Genomic DNA, 17504 nt, shown 5'->3' on the forward strand with positions numbered 1-17504 from the left:
CAGCGCGGGCCACAGCGTGGGCTCCTGCCCTCGCTCCCCACACGCCCACCCCATGAAACCACCTGTCTGCCCGGCCACTGGACAGGAACTACCTCCCACCCAGACCTAAGGCTCCTTCTCAGCGGGGCTCTCACCCTGGGGCATCTGACATGCTGGAAAATGTCCTCAGTGTCAGTAGCAACAAAACTGCACTGATCCAAGAAGAATGATGGGAAATCAACAATACCTTAAATAGCCCTTTTCTTCTTCTTTTTTTAAGAAATGGCTGTTTTAGAACAACTCCAGGTATGAAGTTTCTGGATGGGCCAGAGTGGAAGGGGAGATGCAAGATCGATCTTAATAGAAAACTGGCTTTTACAAGAAAATACCCTCTGGCAACACAGCCCTCCTTTACACTCTCCTATCTAACCCGCAGCCCAGAGGGTAAAGGAGGCCCCAGTGCCACATGACTTGTCCTGCGTCTTTAAACCAGCTCCTTTGTAGGTATTAGGTTGAACATCATGGAACTGCCATATCTGTCGGTAGAAACAGCTGAACGCTGGCAGTGCCACACGGCTCTGCCTGATCCTGAGGGTGGCAAGAGCACTAGTACTAGAGAAGCAGGATGACAGCCATCCTAGCTGGTTCTGGCAACCTCACCCGACAGGCCCTCTCAGCAGAGCTCAATCTATGAACTCCAAAGCAGTGCAAAGCCTAATGCCAAGTCCATCCTCAGCACCTAGGACTAGGCCACACCTGCCGGAGCACAAACGCCCGGGCCAGCTAAGACAAGCACCACTAGCCTGTTGCTCTAGCGACTCAACGGAGTCGACAGTGACCAAGGCCCCGCTCTACTGCCCGGAAAGCTATATCCAGGACAAAAAAAATGCAGATGTGGCCATGTCATCTGAGCTAAAGACAGGCATTAAAAAAACAAAACAAAAAAAAACAAGAAGCTTGGCGAGAGGAACATACACTCTGCTACAGGAAACACTGTACACTGTATTGTCTGCAGCAAACAAAGGCGAGCAGATCCAGCAGGAAACCCAAGCTCAGAAAAAAGCTGCTACAGCCAGAGCTGCTTTCCACACTTTGGGAAATTTTCTGGGAATCAGCAAAACATAAATGCTTGTTTGTTTGGCCAAAGGTCTTTTATTTGATATTCCATGATGAAAGGACAGCTTGCATTGATGTAGTTCAAGGACCAAATGTGGCCTTTGATGAAATTTATCCTATGATAATGGTATTAACATTCATTATCCTATGTTTCACTGTATCATGCATTCAGAAGAGTTTATTAAAATACAGGTACAGGCCATGGCCAGTTGGCTCAGTGGTAGAGTGTCGTCCCAGCATGTGGATGTCCTGGGTTCGATTCCCGGTCAGGGCAGATAGGGAAAAGTGCCTATCTGCCTCTTCACCCTTCCTCCTCTCACTTCTCTCTTCCCCTTCTGCAGCCATAGCTCAATTGGAGCAAGTTGGCCCTGGGTGCTGAGGATGGCTCCATGGCCTCCACCTCAGATGCTAAGAAGAGCTCGGTTGCTGAGCAACGCCCCAGATGGGCAGAGCATCGCCTCTTAGTGGACTTGCTGAGTGGATCCTAGGCAGGACGCATGCGGCAGTCTGTCTCTGCCTCCCTTCTCATTGAATACAAAATTTTTTTTTAAAAAATACAAGTACAGTTTAATAAATAATAAAAACTCAATATCCATATATACTTACCACTTTCCCTATTTAAGAGTATTTTTAAAGCCTTTTGTGTAGGAAATTATCAACTTTAAGAATGCCAGATTATCAATGTTCTACCTGTCCTCTATTTCATATTTCATGCCATTATGTGCTGTGCCCAAATAAACCTGCTTTTTTAAAAGAAAAGGGAGTTTATAGTCAAACAAGATAACTTACATCTTCTTCTTGCGATGGATGAACTATTTCCACAAGCCTCTGGATAATTTTCTCCTCATTTAACCACTGTAAAACACATTGCAGAAGTGATCATAGCAACGAGTGGCTCTTGTTCAAGCCCCAATGAAGATTAACATACTTGGAAATATCCATCACATTTTAAGTAGAATGTTACAGGTTTCTCTGGACTTTGAACACTACAGGAAATTAAAAGTCCCCCAAGGAAAACACCAGTGAATATATCATTTTAACAGTACCAACAGTACCAACTACTCCCCAACTTACAATGCCCACATATAAAACTTCTATACATCAGCTTCCTAGCCATGGAGTCATTCTCAGACACTGAGCACTAAAAAAGTCTCAACTGTGGTTATTGGGGGCTAGGAGTAGGATTCATACATTTTTCTACAGAGTAATTAAAGGTTCAGAAAGACAGAAAAGCAGTATTGAGCAGCAAACATCTGGGTTAAAACACAAAGGACCCTGAGGTTCTAAAACTGAACTACCCGCAGGAAACATGGTGTGGGCGCGCGCGCGTATGTGTGTGTGGGGGGGTTCCTACAGACGCAGAGGAAGCAGAGTTTATCTGCCCTGTCACATGTTAGCAAAGAGCTCTTCTCATGACTAGGACAGTCTCTTCTTCATCTATACATGAAATACTGCTGTGGATGAAAACACAAAGAGGGTGGAAATAAGCTGCTGTAATCCTGGTTCCTGGGAAACAGAAACACCACAATAAACAAGATGCTCACTATCTAGAAAGGAACCCCCCACCACCGAGGTTAGAGAGTAGAGGTGGGTGGCAAGAAATCAAAACTAATTTGCTAAAGGCATAGAGAAAAATCCTAATACTGTCTCTAGCTCCTTAGGGAGACATGCTCAAAGAAATGTAAACAAAAGCTAGTGATGGAGAAGCACAAAGGTCGAGGCCCAACTTGACAGTTTAAAAACTTTTAAAATGTGCACATGAGCCTGACCAGGCGGTGGCGCAGTGGATAGAGCGTCAAACTGGGATGCGGAAGACCCAGGTTCGAGACCCCGAGGTCACCAGCTTGAGCGCGGGCTCATCTGGTTTGAGCAAAGCTCACTAGCTTAGACCCAAGGTCGCTGGCTCGAGCAAGGGGTTACTCAGTCTGCTGAAGGCCCACTGTCAAGGCACATATGAGAAAGCAATCAATGAACAACTAAAGTACCACAACGAAAAACTGATGATTGCTGCTTCTCATCTCTCTCCATTGCTCTGTCTGTCTCGATCTATCCCTCTCTAGACTGGCTCTAGCTCAGTCTCTGTAAAAAAAAAAAAATGTGCACATGAACCCCCCCTCCAGGGTGTTGTTAAATGTAGAGTCTGACTCAGCAGAGTAGGGTGAGACCTGAGCCCACAGATTTCTAACAAGCTCTTGGGTGGCGTTTGGGACCACACCATGAGCAACAATGTCCTAAAACAGAGGATGGTAACACCTGGACAGAGGGTCCTGACCATCCCTCCTCAGTCCCCAACCCCTACTGCCCTCACAGCTAGTAACAAGCACCTACATCCCAAACCCACTTGTGGGTAAATCCCGCCCAAGTGGGCCCCCACATAAAGCAAGTCATTCAGAAGTTTCTAGCTACCCTTCCCCACAACCTGTGCCTGTAGTGACCACCTATCACTGAATCGGCTCACCTAATTCTTTTGGAAACAGCCTTTAAAAATTCAACCCAGAAGTAACCAAAGGAATTCTAAAAAACCATACTGAAAACCTCCCCCTGTAAAAAGCAAAGATCAAGGTGGCCGTCCCCCTCATCATCCTCAAGCTCTTCTCACACCCACAAGAACCCAGCTGACAGAACCCAGCGTCCCAACCCAGGGCCTTTCCCCAGGCGGTCGGGACATCCGCGCGTCTGCCCAGGTGGCTTCCTCACAGTGCCCACGGTGCTCAGACCTCTGCCTGGCTGCAGGGGCCTGGCCCGGGCCCGGGCCCTCCGCTCACACAAACACACCCGGCCTCTCTGCCCGCCTCAGCGAGCACCCCTTCCCTGGGGCACGCCTGGCAGACACTCCTGTCTCTCCTTTAATGAAAATGAGCTTTTCAGTAAAGCGCATTTCCAGAGAACTAGTAAGTGCTGAGACACCAGGCTGAGCAGTAGAGACGGGATGGACGGGGAGTGCTCTGAAGAGTGCAGAGACGGGAAAGGAGAAGGGACAGAAGTCGGGGGGCAAAGACGGCGCCTCTGGGTAACCTCGTCCTCACGCTGCTCACACCTCCCTCCCACCCCAATCCAACCAGATGGCTCAAGAGGCACACATCCTGAAATGACACCATCTCCCCCAAATTTCACACACGTGCCCTTCTGGAAACACACTCCCTTCTCCCTCTTACCCAGTGCTCCCAGGTCCCCTAGAGAGAGACACTTCTGAAGCCCTACTCCCCGGGGGTCCCGACACCTCTCCTTCCCACTTTCAGAGGGCACCCTGCAGAGTGCCCATCTCTGGACATGGTGACCATCACAGCTCCCGGAGGTCTGACTTCCCCTGCTGCCCAGCCAGCTCTGAGACAGAGCCTCAGCCCTCTCTACCTCCTATCCACTGACCAGCAAGCCCGGGGACAGACCTCCCCACAAGGAACCAGCCTCGGAACCCCGGGTGTGCACATCTGAAACCTGCAGCCTGCAAAACCTGAATCTCTCCCTATCTCTGAACACCCCCTTCCCCACCCGTGCCCTGCCACATTTCCCAGACAACCTTTTGCTCCCAATCCCGAGTCCCACCCGGCAGACAGCACCCACGGGCTCCTGCGCCCACCCCACCCTGGCCGAGGACAGTCGTAATGCTACTCACATTGAGCACGTCTTGCCTGGGCTGTGCAGGCTCGATGCAGGTCAGGAGCCTGAGCAACAGATCCATGATAGCGGAAGTTCCTATGTGCTTGATTATGAGGTCTACAAAGTCACGCTTCTTCTTTAAGAAATCCACGATCTAGAGAAGAACAAACCAAAACTCAGAGACATGTAGCCAGGAGCTATAAATTTCAGATTGCTATCAACCCTAACCCCTCCGACGGCCCCCTGAAAACCCCACCACCACTCTGGAGGGAGAAGTGGCAAATGCTGACTTTGTTATAATATGTCAAGTTGGGAAGCCTGCGAACTGCTACGCTATTCATAAACCCCTCAGGATACAAACCTTCCACGTTATCACACATTCCCTAATAAAAATACACCGCAACAGAATCTTTTATTTCTCTTCATTTTCATCATCAATTCTCAAAGAACAAGGATGAAAAATTTAATAAAGAACAAGAGAACATACCATTCCAGTTTATGAACAGAAAGCCAGTTCATCAGACTGAGCACTAACAGGTGGAATACATTCTTAATGTTCTAATTACACTCAAGCAAGCGAGAGAGAAAAATTCAAAACAAAAATTTCTCCATTCGTCAAAACAATTAACTCACCTGCTACAGAAATAACACACATGGATTTTACTTTAGCAACTGACCTGAGCAGACTCACACAAGCAGAGTGAGGAGGCAGGAGGCTGACAGTTATATGGGGTTGTGACAACGAAAACAAAGTTACAGCCCTGCCCCTGGGTCTCTCTGTGCAGGAAGGACAGCTCTCAGTCCTGTACACCCTGTGCACCCACGGGTGTCTGTCCTTGTGCACGAGGCACCTGTTGGCGGGCCGCAGCAGCCGCAGGCCAGCGCAGCAGCTGCCCTGGCACGGTCTCCCCGCAGGCTCTCCAAACCTGTGTGGTGAGGCGGCTGCACCCACTGCTGCAGGTGCTGTGGCTCAGCCTGGTTAAGTACCTTGCTAGAAAGCTAACAAGTGGCTACCCTGAAACTTAAACTTGTATGTCGCAAAGCCACGGCCCTGCCATTATCCCACATAAAGGAGTCCCACAGCAACTAAACCTGCGTCCCACTCAGAACCAGGTGTTAAGTGAAGGTTTAACTGAACACTGCTCCTCCAATGAGGTCAAGCGTTGTAATAAAGCTTCAAAAAGTTATACATAATGAATCCACTCACAACTGAGTCACACAGTAGTTTTTATGGCAAGCTGAGGAGGGAGGAGAAAGCACTGGCTCTGAAGCCCGGAGGCACCACAAGGACAGCAGGGTGTCCTGCACAGAGGGTGACACTGGTCAGGTGCTAAATCACCCAACACTGAGGGTGCCCCACAGCTGGGCTTCCTGCTCCGCGAGCTAACAATGTCTGTATCAGCTAAGACAGACTAAGTCTAAATCCTCATCACCTGAAGCTGCATATAGTGTTACTGATACATTATGTGATAGGAAATCTTCATTTACACTCGTAATTCTCAAAAGGACAGAGAGGTGCCGGGTCTGACCTTCCCCTGAAATAAAAGAGCAACTGAATCCACTCGTTTCACTCCAGAAGCCCTGAGCCAGGAAGCAGAGTGGGCACACAGTGGGCACACGGTGGGCAGCAGTGACGGCGCCCTTTCTCAGCACTTAGTTGGCACACACCACCACCTTGCACAGAGGCTCTGTCTGACCTGGACCAACACAAATACTCAGAAACCTCCAAGTGCCTTCTCACTCCTGATGCCACAAACCAGGCCCGCGTCGATAGTTACTACGACCATCTGGCACTGACTGGCCACTGAGGCTGTGAAGTGACTTACACTTTCTCGTAAGTCAGCGGTCCTGTTATCTCTCATCAGAAGAAAAGGAAGAGGATCTGGATCAGAGTAATCATGGCTTGGGGATTAGTATGTAAGAGAAAAAGAGCCTTGGTTCCAACGCCTTTAGAAAAGAAGCCCTGCTCGGTTATGTAAAAGAACCACCTCGTCTCCCTAGAATACAACGGGGACCCGCTTCAGCTCGGCACAGGATGGACACACTGGGCCGACAATGGCTCCAGCCCGTTCATGTGGGTGGAGAGCAAGGGCGGGTCCTGGAGCCTGCACCCCCCACGAAGAATGCCAGGCCCAACTGGTCCGACCACCTGCCACCTGTCATCACACCCTTGCTCCCTGCACCCTGGCGAGCCAGTCAGTGTGTACGTGGGCATCTGGGGCTCGGCGCTCCCTGGCTGCCTGTTCCCCTAAGTGGGCCATGCTCTCTGGTCAGCAGATCCTGTCACATCAGTGTCCACCTGGAGCAGCCAGGGAAGGCGTGCTGAAATCCCAGCTTGCTGAGCCCTGCCCCAGGGTGTCTGGTCAGCAGGTCCAGAGTGGGCCTCAAGAACTTACATTTCTAATAACTTCTCAGGCGGTGCTTAGCCTGCTACCAGGGATCGCACTTCGAGAATGACTACACAGACAACTGATACTTAGAAAATAAATTTCCCAAGGACATCTAAATTGTTCAAGAACAGAACAAAGTGGGGGGTGGAGAACAAATAGAAAAAGGAGGAGAAGGGTGGGGGGCAGTTCCTTGCCATTAAAATTTTTGAGTGGCATCAAATTAGAAACAATGACCATGTGTAAAGACCAATCATCAATTACATTTAAAGGAAAGCTTTCTGATTTAAGCTTCATCTATAATCATCAAATGAAAGAAAATAATCTGTTAATTTACCACAGTCACTAAAACTCCACTCACATACTCAACTGCTCAGTATGTACCCCTCATGCCACTGTCCCAGAAACTAACATCCTCATGCCTCTAGCTCAGGGGTCCCCAAACTTTTTACAGAGGGGGCCAGTTCACTGTCCCTCAGACCGTTGGAGGGCCAGACTATAAAAAAAACTATGAACAAATCCCTATGCCTGCACATATCTTATTTTAAAGTAAAAAACCAAAACGGGAACAAATACAATATTTAAAATAAAGAACAAGTAAATTTAAATCAACAAACTGACCAGTATTTCAATGGGAACTATGCTCCTCTCACTGACCACCAATGAAAGAGGTGCCCTTCCGGAAGTGCGGCGGGGCCGGATAAATGGCCTCAGGGGGCCGCATGTGACCCGTGGGCCATAGTTTGGGAATCCCTGCTCTAGCTACTTGTCAAAAGAGGGAACCATGGTCTACTAAAAAATTGAGACCTCAGGCACTTAGAAAAGTGTGTCCATTTGGAACATATTCATTAACGTGTCAATCAGTGTTAAGCCAGCAAGCATCTAGAATGTGTAAGACTTAAAATATCTTCTTTTACAGAAATAGCTGGACTCAGACACACTCAGAACACCAAAGCAACAAAATCACTGGGGATCATCTCGAAGGAATGATCAGCCCTAATACTTACCTTTTGGAAAATGATATTTACCTGTTCTGGTTTTCTGCTGATAAGAATACTTAGCACCTTGCTGAAGAAACTGGCAAGCAGTGGGTTCAAGGGGGAATCGTTTAGGAGGAAGCTATATAATTTCATTAGCAAGGATTCATCTTCTCCCAGTCTATCATTCATCTGGGAGACATCAGAAGTGAGCAACTCACAAGATATATTGGGATACCTAGAAGAACAGGATACTTATATCATCATCTATATTAACACTTTAATTACATAAAGTAAAACACCAATCAGAAAGGCTTCCTAAAACTTAGTGAAAAAAATAAAGTTATCTTCTGGGATTAGAAAACTGTTTTAATCCATTTTGTCCAACCTCTAGATTAAAGTGAATTTTCTACTATGTCTAAAAAAATTGTTCCTAAACGAAACTTTAATAAGGAATGCATTTTCCCCAACAGAACCAGAACTTGAGTAGGCCTCAGGAGCTAAGGGAGGCCATGCTGCAGGGTGTGCGCCTTCCCCAGTGCCGTGACAGGGCTGGTAAAAGCCTTGGGCTGCAGCCACCTACAGCCTGAGCTGGCTCGGGAAGTGCAGTTTGCAGAATGACCATTCATGGGGGACGATGGTTTCCAGGAAACTGCACTGCACACAGCACTCTGTAACTACTCAAGACGCATGCAGGTTCCTGGACTGGCCACCGCTAACTTCACAGGGCATGCAGGTTCCTGGACTGGCCACCGCTAACTTCACAGGGCATGCAGGTTCCTGGACTGGCCACCGCTAACTCCACACGGCATGCAGGTTCCTGGACGGGCCACTGCTAACTCCACACGGCATGCAGGTTCCTGGACTGGCCACCGCTAACTCCACACGGCATGCAGGTTCCTGGACGGGCCACCGCTAACTTCACAGGGCATGCAGGTTCCTGGACTGGCCACCGCTAACTCCACACGGCATGCAGGTTCCTGGACTGGCCACCGCTAACTCCACACGGCATGCAAATGCTACTGAAGTTGTTTGGGGGACTTCTCAAATGTTCAGTCTATCTTCCAGAGTAAGAGAATAAACATTCTAATATACGGAAGTGGAAAACAGGACCTAAGCCCGAGTGACCCAGGTAAGAAGCTGTATACAAGAAGTGAGCTCTCCACACTACCATCCAGTCTCTGAGGACCAGGCCACCTCCAGTTTCACAGCTGTAGGACACAGACCTCTCCTACAGACCCCACAGCACCAGCAATGCCTGCACTCCTCAAGCTCGCACATGTCTCTGAGCACCAGGGCACCATCTCCCTCTGAAAAGCAGGCAGTATGTCCACTCCCCCATCACTCGCTTCTCTGAGCACAGTCTCTCACGGTTTCAGGAGCAATGGCGGACTTGTGGTCCCTGCGCAACCTGTGTTCTGCCAACCCGCAGTTCACTTCCCTGCTCTTCACTCCTTCTTGACAAGCAGCCAGGGTCCAGAACCATCTACCACGAATGGCTAGCTCAAGTCTGATTGGGCCAGGGAGGTGACAGCACAGCCAGAAGCCGCTACACAACAAGAGAGAGGTGAGGACTGGGCACCAGAACACACAAGCAAGTGGCTGCCTGGTCCCAAGGCCCTGGCAACAGACCAGAAGCTGCGGCACCTGAGGGGCCTGGCATGAGGCTGAAGGCTGAGCGGGAGAATGTCCCCAAATGAACTTTTTTCATTCAGGGAGAAAAGAATTGAAAAGAAAACAATAAAATTGGCAAGTGTGTGGGCTCAAAGATCACATTACCAAATAGCCTCTTCTGGAGGCTTAAAAGACTTCCTCACTTTAAGAAACATGCTGGGCCCTGGCCGGTAGCCTCAGTGGTAGAGCTTCTCCAGCCCACCCACTCCCTTCTTTCCTTCCCTTCCTGCAGCCATGGCTCAATTTATTTGAGCACATCAGCCCCGGACGCTGAGGATGTCTCTGTGGAGCTTCCACATCAGGTGCTAAAAATAGCTTGGTTGCAAGCATGGCCCCAGATGGGCAGAGCATCAGCCTCAGATGGGGGCTGCCGGGTGGATCCTGGTCAGGACACATGCAGGAGTCTCTCCTCCTCTCATTTGGAAAAGAAGAGGAAAAAATTTAAAAAATAAAATAACATTAAAAAAAAAACAGCATATAGACACCATAGAATAAAGTCACCATTATGCTGAGGGCAGGACCGTCCAGTGATTATAGGTGTGGCATCATCAAGGTTAGGAACCTGTCTCCACGACTTACAAGCTCAGGCAAGTTACTTACCCTTCCTGGGCCTCAGTTTCCAAGTATGTAATATTAAGACAGTAAGTCCTTACCCCTCAAGAGACAATAATACATACAAAAAACTAAGAAGGTGGTGCAGGAAAAAATGAATGCTAGCTACTGTTAGTTCTCCTATTTCCTACTTTACAGAAGTGCTGCAATGCTTGGGGCTTGGGGACAGGCTGTCTCAACTGCCCCCGGGTGAAGGACTGGTAACAGGTAGACCTTGGCTCTACCTGTGACCCAAATGTGCAGGGCACATTCCCTAAACCATGAGGCAGCGCCCACAGTAGGGCGTGGTCACCTCTTCCCTCGGCACTGAGTTTCCCACAGGCTACCAGGGAGTACGGGCTAGCTAAGGCAGCGTGTGTGTGCGTGTGTGCGTGCCCGGGCACTGCAGGAAGGCGCAGTGCTCTGGCTCCGGATAGGCTGAGACTATGCTCTCCCCCACCCCCAACATCTAGCAAGCTGCCAAAACACCCAAAGACTCCGCCCTCACCTCACCAGGGTAAGGCCTGTTCCTACCCCATGCTCTGACCTCACTCCCTTCCCTGCTACTAAGAACACAGAGACATCAGAGGAGAAGCCAGCCCAAGCACAACCTGGCCTGCATGCGGGCCCCCCACTGGTCCTCCTGACCCGCTCCCGTCTACCTCCTCGAGCACAGAGCTCCACTTCCTCTCCAGTCATCCTCACTGTTGTCCCCGCTGAACGCACCATCCCCAGCAGCATATCAACAGACGGCTACTCTTCCATCCCATCCTAGGAAAACAAATGCCACCCTCTCTTGACTCCACATGTCTGCAGCTCCCACGTTCTCCCTCTGCTCCCTTCCCACAGAACTACCTGACAGACCTACCCCGCCTTGTCTCTGACTCGTCCTCAAAGGCACCCCAGGGCCCTGTGCTCCAGGATGCGAACACTAACAGCACTGGGCCGGCCAGCAGCCACCCTGGCCCACTGTCCCGATCTGCCTTCCGAAGCCCGTCTTCCCGTGACTCTCAGGGCAGCAGCCGCCCTGGCTCTCTTCTCACCCTGGCCACTCCACTGTCCCTCTGTGGGGACCCTGGCCCAGCCAACACTAGCTTTTCGATTTATATTTCTATTGAAGAGTCTACTTTTAAAGTTCTGTTAGTTCAAATTTATGCTAAATTATTTAAAATCAGAGCTGTCATTAGAATTAAAAAGGTTAGTATAAAATGAGACTCCTTTAATACACTGTATAAAATCACTAAACTAAAATGATGGGTTTAATATACATGTATATTAAACACAAAATACAGCAATCATCCACAAACTACAAAACAAACACCTAAATTTCCTTAGATGACTAGTCACCTTAACCCTGAAAAGCTTTCGGGTCCTATGGGAAAACCCCTCTACACTGCCCCAGCTGCGGGGCCATCAGTTATTACATGCACACGGCTGTGGCTGTCCGGGCCAGAAGCGCAGCGAGAACTGCCCACCCAGCTCGAGTCAGCCTCTCCCGAGATGGTGCCAGCAGAAGGCTGTGGCCAGGGGAGGCACTCCTGCTCTCGCAGCCTCAAAGGTAGCACAGAAACAGCAACAAGAACAAAAAATACAAAAACAAAACAAAAAACCACACATACAAAATGCTGGCATGGCACTACAACAAAAGCCATGACTACTTTTTGGCAATAGAAGCACTTGCCATAGGTGTGCCTACTCTTCTCCACTGGGCTTCCTTCAGTCCAGACCCCAGAGGAGCCAGTCCCTGCTGGCGCTCTCCGGGCCTGTTATGGGGAAGGCCCGGTGCACAGCACCACCACACTGCCCCTCTCAACGCCAGCCCAGACCAGCAGCACCCACAAGTGCTGCTTCACTATGGCGAGGTCCCCAAGTAGCACAGTGTCTATCTTTTGCAGGATGGAAGTACGCTAGTATTGCTGCCACCCAATTTCTTTCCTCTTCCTTTTAAAGGCACTGATCTCTGAGAGACCGCGGTCACTGAATGCTAGCTGTCAATTTTCACAGCTAGCAGAGAACGTGTTCCTTGGAGATCCAAGCCACCAGCGACTTGAAAGCATTGATAGTACTTATTATTCCCCTGACAGCAAAAGCCTCACCATGAAGAAATGAAAAGACTGCTCTAACAGGGACAGACTGTAGGAGAAAGGGCAAAAGAAAACATACTAAAAACAAATTCTTCCTATTCCATAAAGTTTATTTAATGCATAATCAGTAACTTTTTGTTTCTGAATTTGTAGTATCTTTAGGGCGTGGGGGAGCCAAACATTTCAGTCGAGTTGGAGATGAAAAAGTAACTAACTGAAACCCCAACACTTCAAATATATACAGCTATTCTGTGTGCAGGGTCTACACACAAAGTGTGCTCAGAGACGGTGATAAAGGGTCCCCTGTGCCATCGTTCTGCTCGTGAGCAGGGGGAACCAGTGACAAGTGAATAAACCCACTGCAGTTCTCCATGGTGTTATGTGCTTGAACTTGGCAACACTAATACTCAGTGAGACCCACACCTTTCTTATCAATTAACAACAGGTCAGAATTAATTTGATCAACAACGCTATTCAGAGCCCACGCTCTGACTTCGATTTGCTCTGTGATCTTGGTCACATCATCTCTGTCTTCCCATTTGTGAAGAAGAGAAAGAACTGACTTGGATGGCCTTCCTATTGTAAGAAACTTTGTCACTATTTATAAAACACTCCACCCTTTGGAGGGAACACAGAACCCTTGTTTGTAGAGGCCTGTCCTCTCACCGAACATAGCTCTAGAACAAGTTACATGCCCCGCCGAGCCTGTCCCCCTCAACCAACAAAATATCCACGGGGAAGCACTGGGAAACAAGAGGGAATCCTCAACCCCACCCTAGAGAGAAGATTGAATTTCTTACTTGTATCTGATCTTTTCATCCATGTCTTGAGGTGGTTCTTCTATAATGAACGAGACTAAATCTTCGAGACATTCTGCTTTTAACAGAAACTCTATAAGTTTGCGGTTCTGAGCTTTACATTCCTGTAAAACATCTTCCTCATCCATTAACTCCTTCAGTGTTACATCTTCTCTTTCTAGGAGCGTGTCTATGTGGGATGATGAGTGAAGATCAAATTTCCAAAACATGCTGGTCTAAACAAAACGCAGAGAGTATTTCAAATAAATGTCAGCTTCACACATCAAGTTCATTTCAGTTCAGTGTCACAGTCCAAAACGCCCACGTCAGGTAAGTTTACATTGAACCTACAGAGTACTTCTTCCTAAATAAGTAAAATTAAGCAGGACATTTTTTCCTTCTTAGAAAAAAGTGTTTTTGATTAAAAAAAAAAAGACTTGAAAATGCTGTAAGAATGCTAAAACTTGGGATTTTAACCTGAGAAATGGCCCCATCCACACTGAGAATTCCTGCTGGGAAAGGAAGTAAAGCCTTCCTAAAGGCGGAGAGCACATTCCTACACAGAACTAGGATTTTTGGCAACAAAGGACAAGCTCTGAGCCCTCCGTATCCAGCACTGCAGAACACTGGAAGAATGAAGCAACGACCACCAGCAGCCAGTGCTCTTCACCACTGATGGCATGATCCGGGCCAGAAGTCAGAAAACAGTAAAACCTGTGCTGTTTAAAATAATAGAGACTAAACACGGGGACACAATGCTCCAGGAGCTACAGAAACCCATGCCAGTTCCAAGGACAGACACTAACAAACTCAAAACAATCACTCCGCAATGCCACACACACACACACACACACACACACACACACACACACACACACACACACTTCCTGCCTCTTCCTCCTTTCTGTCCCACAGCGATGAAACGCTAACTGGTTCTCTTCCAGTTAGAGCGTTAAAGAAGGTCCTTGTTGGTTACAACTGGAAATATGAAACACAGGGTCCACTACATAATCTAAAGCCACCATGATGAAACAATCTCAAAGGCCACTTCTGACCAAAAGATTACAAAAATGACAAAAATTCTGATTAGGGATAAGACTATGCAATATTATTCCAATCTGTCAAAGGTGCTGCTCACTGCAGAATTCCTGAACCAGGATTTGGTGAGATATATTCTTACTCCATTCACCCCAAAACCGCAACCTGCAGGTCAGCTGCAGCTTTACTATCCACAGAGTAAAGTGGTCCTTATTATCACTGTCATCAAAAGGCATGCTAAAGCCCTGGCCGGTTGGCTCAGTGGTAGAGCGTCGGGCTGGCGTGCAGAAGTCCGGGGTTCGATTCCCGGCCAGGGCACAGAGGAGAAGCGCCCATCTGCTTCTCCACCCCTCCCCCTCTCCTTCCTCTCTATCTCTCTCTTCCCCTCCCGCAGCGAGGCTCCATTGGAGCAAAGATGGCCCGGGCACTGGGGATGGCTCCTTGGGCCTCTGCCCCAGACGCTAGAGTGGCTCTGGTCACAAAAGAGCGATGCCCCGGAGGGCCAGAGCATTGCCCCCTGGTGGGCAGAGCATCGCCCCCTGGTGGGCATGCCGGGTGGATCCCGGTCGGGCGCATGCGGGAGTCTGTCTGACTGTCTCTCCCCATTTCCAGCTTCAGAAAAATACAAAAAAAAAAAAAAAAAGGCATGCTAAGCCTGACCAGGTGGTAGTGCAGTGGACAGAGCGTCAACCTAGGACACTGAGGACCCAGGTTGGAAACCCCAAGGTCACCAGCTTGAGTGTGGGATCATAGACATGACCCCATGGTCGCTGGCTTGAGCCCAAAGGTTGCTGGCTAGAGCAAGGGGCCACTGGCTCAGCTGGAACCCCCTCCCTACCAGTCAAGGCACTTATGAGAAGCAATCAATGAACAACTAACTAAAGTGTTGCAAATGAGAGTTGATGCTTCTGATCTCTCTCTTCCTGTTTCGCTAAGAAAAAAAAAAAGCACCCCTCTCTTCTCTAAAATAAATAAAATCTTAAAAAAGAAAGAAAGAAAATATCCTGACCTGTGGTGGCGCAGTGGATAAAGTGTCGACCTGAAACACGAAGGTCGCCAGCTCAAAACCTCAGGCTTTCCCAGTCAAGGCACATATGGGAGTTGATGCTTCCTGCTTCCCCTCATTTCTCTCTCTCTCCCCTCTCTAAAACAAATAAAATCTTAAAAGAAATAGCACATTAATATCCACATGTGTGACTTTTAAGTCCTGCGCTGGAGGAGTCTGGGTAAAAGGAACTACGAACAGTACACATACATTTTTCAGAAGTATGTATGTATTTTGCTAAGTCCACCCATATTAGGAGACCGAGTGGAATATACCCTAGTTTGGTACTTTCATGAACATCTGCACGGAATAATCTTTTTAAAACTAGAAATCAGCCCTGGCCGGTTGGCTCAGCGGTAGAGCGTCGGCCTAGCGTGCAGAGGACCCAGGTTCGATTCCCGGCCAGGGCACACAGGAGAAGCGCCCATTTGCTTCTCCACCCCTCCGCCACGCTTTCCTCTCTGTCTCTCTCTTCCCCTCCCGCAGCCAAGGCTCCATTGGAGCAAAGATGGCCCGGGCGCTGGGGATGGCTCCTTGGCCTCTGCCCCAGGCGCTAGAGTGGCTCTGGTCGCAACATGGCGACGCCCAGGATGGGCAGAGCATCGCCCCTGGTGGGCGTGCCGGGTGGATCCCGGTCGGGCACATGCGGGAGTCTGTCTGACTGTCTCTCCCTGTTTCCAGCTTCAGAAAAATGAAAAAAATAAAATAAAATAAAAAATAAAACTAGAAATCATAGCCTGACCAGATGGTGGCGCAGTGGATAATACAGTGTTGGACTGGGATGCGGAGGACCCAGGTTCGAGACTCCGAGGTTGCCAGCTTGGGCACGGGCTCACCTGGTTTGAGCAAAGCTCACCAGCTTGGACCCAAGGTCACTGGCCCGAGCAAGGGGTTGCTCAGTCTGCTGAAGGCCTGCGGTCAAGGCACATATGAGAAAGCAATCAATGAACAACTAAGGTGTCGCAATAAAAAACTGATTATTGACATTTCTCATCTCTCTCCGTTCCTGTCTGTCTGTCCCTATCTATCCCTCTCTCTGACTCTGTCTCTGTAAATAAATAAACAAACAAACAAATAAATAAAAACAACTAGAAATCATGGAGAGCAGCATCTTTTATCCTGCTGGTCAGACAGATCAATCCAGAGATAAACAAGAAAAGGAACCAGTGCACGGAGGCAGGTTATGCAAAAAATAATCAAAAACAAAACAACTTTTTTTTTTTTGTATTTTTCTGAAGCTGAAAACAGGGAGAGACAGTCAGACAGACTCCCGCATGCGCCCGACCAGGATCCACCCGGCACGCCCACCAGGGGGCGATGCTCTGCTACGACCAGAGCCACTCTAGCGCCTGGGGCAGAGGCCAAGGAGCCATCCCCAGCGCCCGGGCCATCTTTGCTCCAATGGAGCCTTGGCTGCGGAAGGGGAAGAGACAGAGAGGAAGGAGGGGGGGGAGGTGGAGAAGCAGATGGGCGCCTCTCCTATGTGCCCTGGCCGGGAATCAAACCCGGGTCCCCCGCACGCCAGGCCGACGCTCTACCGCTGAGCCAACCGGCCAGGGCCAACAAAACAACTTTTATTGTACTATTTTATCCTAATAAAATTGAAAAAAAGAGTAAAAGACCAAAGGATATCAAAAGATAACTCCAAAGGAGGAAAGAAAAAAAGCAAGTTTTCAATCCTAGAAAGAGGAAAGGGTAAAGTGACGCTGTCAGCACAATCTACAGCCATGGTTTTCAGTGTTTTTACACTTAGGGACCAGTGACCTAGTCAGCCAGAAACAGAAACACACAACGAATAGTTTTATTTCACCGCACACAACACCGCAGCACGGTACAAGCTGGTGCGTGGTTCGAGCCCACCTGCATGATGCACTGACGATTACGTAAGTCTGCCCGAATGACTGTCTGGTGAGCATGATCTGTAAATGCTCTGAGTCTGCACAGTGCAAGGGGGTTCAAAGGAGCCTACAAGTCCCAAAGACACCAAGACAACCTCAGTTGTATTTTCATCGATGACACAGGCTTGTAAGTAGCAAGCACTCTGAGCACGAGCAAATTTCACTAAGAACACTGGGTCTATAATCTTCATACAACATCAGGGTTGGTGACTCTTCTGCAGACTGGCACAAAATTTCTGGCGGACTGGAAGCTGAAAAACACGGGTCTACAATGCTTCTGCTAGAGCAACTTGGCTCATTTATCAGTGAGGTTTTTAAATG

The 17504-nt window shown here is 48.8% G+C and overlaps 1 protein-coding gene across 23 annotated transcripts in view; it reads right to left on the minus strand.

Annotated features, from left to right (window-relative positions):
* PPP6R3 (protein phosphatase 6 regulatory subunit 3) overlaps window positions 1-17504 on the minus strand; it is a 144521-nt gene that overhangs the window by 65164 nt on the left and 61853 nt on the right. For 21 of the 23 annotated variants that reach the window (XM_066385313.1, XM_066385167.1, XM_066385082.1 and 18 more), the window contains 4 exons: window positions 13206-13438; window positions 8108-8294; window positions 4709-4846; window positions 1885-1950 (listed from right to left, as the gene is read on the minus strand). In XM_066385313.1, coding sequence (XP_066241410.1) covers window positions 1885-1950; window positions 4709-4846; window positions 8108-8294; window positions 13206-13432 — 618 coding nt within the window. In that variant the 5' untranslated portion in view covers window positions 13433-13438. The remainder of the gene's footprint in view (window positions 1-1884; window positions 1951-4708; window positions 4847-8107; window positions 8295-13205; window positions 13439-17504) is intronic. The other 2 variants (XM_066385394.1, XM_066385486.1) reach the window with 2 other exon arrangements.

The sequence above is a fragment of the Saccopteryx leptura genome, chromosome 1 (assembly GCF_036850995.1).
Source record: "Saccopteryx leptura isolate mSacLep1 chromosome 1, mSacLep1_pri_phased_curated, whole genome shotgun sequence".
Taxonomy (NCBI): domain Eukaryota; kingdom Metazoa; phylum Chordata; class Mammalia; order Chiroptera; family Emballonuridae; genus Saccopteryx; species Saccopteryx leptura.